Source organism: Phalaenopsis equestris, unplaced genomic scaffold, assembly GCF_001263595.1.
Source record: "Phalaenopsis equestris unplaced genomic scaffold, ASM126359v1 Scaffold000098, whole genome shotgun sequence".
In the NCBI taxonomy this organism is placed as follows: Eukaryota; Viridiplantae; Streptophyta; class Magnoliopsida; order Asparagales; family Orchidaceae; genus Phalaenopsis; species Phalaenopsis equestris.
The window spans coordinates 13,918-19,473 of NW_018164540.1; the positions used below are offsets into that span (position 1 = coordinate 13,918).

The 5,556-nt window shown below is 39.4% G+C and overlaps 1 protein-coding gene across 1 annotated transcript; it reads right to left on the minus strand.

Annotated features, from left to right (window-relative positions):
- Positions 1-214: 214 nt before the first annotated feature.
- LOC110020478 lies at positions 215-3,485 on the minus strand. Its single transcript, XM_020718599.1, has 5 exons — positions 3,186-3,485; positions 1,644-1,886; positions 1,081-1,568; positions 931-1,003; positions 215-847 (listed from the first exon to the last, which is right to left on the minus strand). The coding sequence occupies exons 1-5, from the start codon at positions 3,483-3,485 to the stop codon at positions 215-217; spliced, it is 1,737 nt and encodes a 578-aa protein (XP_020574258.1).
- Positions 3,486-5,556: the final 2,071 nt, after the last annotated feature.

Here is a 5,556-nt window from a genome sequence, read left to right on the forward strand (position 1 = left end):
ACCACCCCTGAAGAGTTGAGGTTATCTTATCAATAACCTCTTCAAATTGAGTCACCTTGGTTCTTCCTCTTATCAAGTGAATCCCCAAATATTTGAAGGGGAGGCTCAGGCTAGAGAATCCAGTGTAAGAGTGTATCCATTGTTTGATTGGTAGGGAGACTCTTTTGCTGATCAGGATCTCACATTTATCCTTGTTTACATTAAGACCAGACACCTATTGAAATTTTTGCAGGCACTCCATAATGGACTTGGTAGCAGACTTAGTGGCCCTAGTAAACATCAGAATGTCATCAGCATAGATCAGATTATTGATATCCATCTTAGCTCTGTTGTCATAAGTGTTGAAGCTTTTTCTATTTTCCTTGCAATCAATAAGTCTAGAGAAGTAATCCAGGACCAGGATGAAAATGGTGGGGGATAGAGGGTCCCCTTGTTTGAGCCCTCTAGAAGCCTTAAAAAACCCATGAGATTTTCCATTTATAAAAACTGAATTTGCATTATCCTCCAGCCATCTTTTAATAATCAAACAGAACTCCCTGGAAAATCCCCTAGCCTCCAAGCATTCTATAATGAAATCCCAGTTCACCATATCATAAGCCTTCTTCAAGTCAAGCTTAAAAATGGCATTTCCCCCTCTACAAGGTTTCTCCAAATCCTGTAGAAGTTCTTGTGCCAGGAGGATGTTGTCCCCAATGCTTCTGCCTTTCACAAAAGCAGCTTGGTTAGTGCTGACAAGATGAGGTAATACTGGCTGGAGTTTGTGCACAAGAATTTTGCTTCTAGCTTTGCTTATGACATTATTAAGGCTCAGGGTTCTGTAATGGTTCCAGCTTTCCTTGATAGAAGTCTTTAGAATAAACACAATAGTGAAAGCACTGAAATAATTAGGTAGGGAGTTATCTTTAACAAATGTTGGATAGCTTTAATCACCTCCACCTTAATAACATCCCAGGCTTTCTTGTAGAAATCAACAGTAAACCCATCAGGGCCAGCAGATTTGGAACTGTCAATGGAATTCAAAGCTCTTTTAATCTCCTCCTCATCAGGATATCATTCAAGTTCAGACTGGCAATGAACTACTTGTTGTCTGCAAACAAATTGCTATCAATATGCACTCTATCAATATTGTTCCCATTCATAAGGTTATGACAGTACTGCACAGCACTTTCAGCAATCTCCTCCTCTTGTCTGAGCAAAGTTCCATTCTGGTCCTTGATGGAGTGAATAGTGTTACATTTTCTCTGGTATTTAATGCAGACATGGTAAAATTTGGTTTTTCTATCTCCTTCAGTGAATTTGGTTTTGGCAGCCTTTTGTTGAAGGAATTGTTCTTGCCACTGTACTGCATTTAAGAGTTTCTCATTAGCCTCTAGAAGAACAGCTTCATCAATCATCCCTTTGCTATGCTCCTCCCCCATATCAATCACCTCCTTTTCAACCTTATCCGCAATCAGCAGAAGGTCCCCAAAAGTGTCCCAGCTCCACTGTTTAAGAGCTTTGCCCACCTTCTTTTGATTAAGCCACAGGTTAATGAAGGGGTCAGGGTGAAGGTCATTCTTCCAATGCTCCTTAATAATATTCAAGAAGTTCAAATGTTGAGACCACACATTCAAATATCTGAAAGAGCTTTTCTAGCTTGTCACCATATTCCCAATAGAGATCAGTAAAGGCCTATGGTCAGAACCAGCTAGGCTTAAGTGAGTGATGGAGGCCTGTAGAAAATTTTGGATCCAGTTATCATTTGCAAGCACTTTATCCAACCTTTCCCACATGTCCTTCCTTCTCCAAGTAGTTGAAATCTCCTCCCACAAGCCAAGCCTTATCAATTGATCCTTGGATGAGCTACAGGGATTCCCACAGATCAGTTCTAGCAACTTTGGAGCTTCCTGCATAGACAAAAGAATCAAACACCTCCATATCCACAAAGCTAAGATTCATATGTAAGATTTGAGTATGGTTCAGTAAGATAGAGAACTTCATTTCTTTCCTGCAGAAAACCCAAATTTTGTTGTTGATATTAGTGAACAGATTGAAGCCAGGGAAGGATTTGACAAAATTTGTGTTTTTTATTGAGATATTTAAGACTTTTTAAGGATAAGGGGTGGGCAATCCCCCTTATGTTCCAGCACAACAAATTGATCATGGGGAGGGGGGAGAAGAGTAAGGTTGGAACCTGGACCTAGTCCTCCCTCTAGTTTTGTTAGAAACTTTTTTTATCTGATTGGTTGAAGCCTCCAATATTTGTAGCTCCTTTCCTTTGCCAAGATTCAGTTCTTCTGGTTTGGAGTTCTTTTTCTGCTTAGTTTTCTGAATTTGTCAATCTGACTCCAGTTCTTTATTCATTGCTTCTACCAAATTTTGGGTGGGCGGAACCACCACTAAATTCACCACATGGTTCTTTAAATTTCTGGGAGACAAGAGGTCTGGCATCACCTCCCCAACTGTCTCTACCTTTGAATGGATCTCCAAATTCTTATCCTTTGTAGATTTCTAACTAGCAAAAGTACTTATATTTTCAACTACCCTGCCACAAAGGAGAATTCTTGATGAGTGAGAGTCTCTTCTGTCCCTGCTACAGTGGGGATCTTCTTGTGCACTTCTTTACTTCCAACATTCAGGAGATTTTTGTTGGCATCAATCCTGCTGAGGGTGGTGAATTGCCCTTCTATTGGGGGGGAAGGGGGGGTTAACCTATAGCATCTCTCCCTAGTATGTCCAAACATTCTGCAATGTTGGTGATAATGGGGTCTTTGCTCCATGACTACTTCTTGTCAAAACCCCTTCAAAGTGTCCCCAATCTAAATCCTCTTAACATCAGGAAGAGTGACATCCCTTTCCACTAGGATCCTTGCGCTGGCTGGTCTGGCTTTGTTATAAGTGGCAGCATCTACCTTCAAAGGTGTACCCAAGGTGCACCCAATATTGAACAAGGCATTCAATTTAAATAGATGTAATGGCAATTTAGGTAGCTTAAACCAAATAGGCTCTGTGGGAGGTTCTTGTGAGGGTTCATACTCAGAAGACCATTTTAAAATTTTCATTTGTGTTCAAGCTATAATGATGGATTGTTTGGCAAAGATTCTGGCATAGTCCTCTTCCTTTGTAAGCTGGATTAGGAGATGCCTGCCATCCAGCAGACCTAGCTTCCAATCTTATATTTTCAAAGTGTCAAATTATTTCCTTACAAGTTCCATCTTCGGATGGCCCAAGCTAAATTTGCCAATAAGAGTAAATTGAACATCCAAGTTTAAGTCAGCAATATCCTTTTCAGATAAGATAGCAGCTGGCTCCCCATCTTCTGATCTCACAGGATGTATGCAAGAGGGAGAACCTCTCCTTGCAGCAGTGTTATGGAATTCCTGAGGAAATACTAGGAGATCAGGATCTAACAATGGGGAAGAAGGGTTTCCTACCACCCCATCATAAGTATCTTTAGTCCACTGCAAATTCATCTCCAGCGTCTCCAGAGCAATAGGGGTGGTCATGGTTCACCAACCAGCACCCCCAAAAACACAGTGAAGTTGCAAGAATCAGAATAACTTGAAATGTAACTTGTTCCAAGCCCAACCTCAGGAAGAACAAGATACAGAAGAGACAAACTCCAGGCCAAAGACAAACGCCAACTTAGAAGAGGCAAGAGAAGACTTGCAACTTCAGCAAATCAATGTAACAGTAACTCCTTCTCTAAAAATGTACAAATGGTCTATCTTTTATTTACTTTTGATGACCAAACCATCCACGTAGCATTCCACTTGGTTGTGAATGAGGTCATCAAAGATCTTTGTCATAGCTCGTTGATATGTGATATGTTACTCCGACGTTCTTCAACCCAAACGACATCACTATGTTGCAGAAGATCCCGATCGGTGTTCTGAAGGCTGTAAGTGCTGCGTGTTCTAGAGCCATCTTGATTTGGTTGTACCCCGACGATCCATCCATGAAGGAGAAAATTTCATGTGTCGAAGAAATATCCACCATCATTTCTGGTATCAACAGTGGAAATTCATCCATTGGACATGCATTATTCAAATCCTTGAAGTCGACACATACACGGATTTGTCCATTTTTCTTCTTAACAGGTACAATGTTAGTTAACCACGTGGGCTATTACTCTTCTCTTACAAAGTTAGAGTCTATTGACGTGGGCTATTACTCTTCTCTTACAAAGTTAGAGTTTATTGATTTCTTCACCTTGACAATTACTTGTTCTCTATTTCAAGTTGCATTCTTCTTGGGGCCTGTTTTACTTGGGTCATGTCTTTGTCCACCCCGATCTTATGAACCGCAACTTTTGCTGATAGTCCTGGTATTTCATCATAACTCTATGCGAAGCAATCTTTGAATTAGGTTATTAGCTTAATCAATTCTATATATTCTTCATCATTGAGTAGAGAACTTATAAATGTAGGTCGGGGTTGCTCTTCTGTCTCAAGGTTAATTTCCTTTAGTTCATCAATAGTTGATTTAATTTCTTCCTCAAATTCCGGCAAAGCATCTTCTATTAGCAGATTAGTAGAGTAATCTTCTATATCAAGGAAGTACTCTTCTGATTCACTAGTAACAATCATACAAATTTTTGAATCATCGACTGGTCTGACCGTACCAAATTTGAGACCCTCCTTCGAGTTGGGAGTTTGACTTTTAGCATCCCACAAATTTTCAAAAAGTTGTAATTTATCTTTTGGCATTTGTTTTGGCAAATGCCCTTATCAAATTAAATTTTGTACACAAGGCAAAAAGTAACCAAAATGTAATTGTATTAATTCATTAGGATCCTCATCCAAATTTACATGATTTTTAAGATAAGTAGAAGTAGAAGCACGATAAAATTTGGTCGGCTTTGAACCAGTGCTAAGGACCTTCTTGACCTCTAAATTCTCCACATTTTGAGGAAGAATCAGAGTAAGGGTCATGGTGTTCACATAGTGGTTTATCCAATCATACATTGTCTTATATTTGCTTTTCTTTGTGTCTTCTAAGGATATCTCGTACTGATGTTTCTACAATTTTGTCATCTTTATTTCATCTTCAAAACTTTATTCATCACGGATTTCATCTTTAGAACTTTCTTTATCATCAATGTTGATGGTGTTTATGGTCGGCCTAGTCTGTTCAATAATTAAATTGGTCTTTGCTCGTCCACGTCCCCGGCCTCAACCTCAGGAGAGCAAACTAAAAGAACCCCCACCAACTCGTTGCAAAAGAGTGGTGGAATATTGCTGAAGTAGAGCTAAATGGCTTTACCATTGTACTTCTTTTAAATCTTCACTTTTATTGGTCACAATTTCACAAGAGAAGACAAATTTCTTTAGAGGCGAGTAGTAGGCGACATCATCATGAATGCCAACTTCATGAATTGAAAAATGTTGTAAATCTCCCTTGATGCAATGTTCTTGTTCTTCTTTGTAGTACTTAATGCATTGGTGTAGAGATGATGGAACCATGTTGTGTTCGTGAATGTTGACCAAGTAGAGCATTGAAAGAGGTCTCAACATCGATGATATGGAATTTAGCAGTTGATACTAGTTCTTCAACCTTCATAAGCAATGTAATTGA

Excerpts from the sequence above, each read along its gene's own strand:
- LOC110020478 (XM_020718599.1), bottom strand. The coding sequence starts at position 3,485 with ATGACCACCCCTATTGCTCTGGAGACGCTGGAGATGAATTTGCAGTGG. Across the intron at positions 1,887-3,185 it reads GCCATCCGAAGATGGAACTT|GAAGCTCCAAAGTTGCTAGA; the intron begins GTAAGGAAATAA and ends TTGTCTATGCAG. Across the intron at positions 1,004-1,080 it reads AATTTGTTTGCAGACAACAA|TTCCAAATCTGCTGGCCCTG; the intron begins GTAGTTCATTGC and ends TTCCATTGACAG.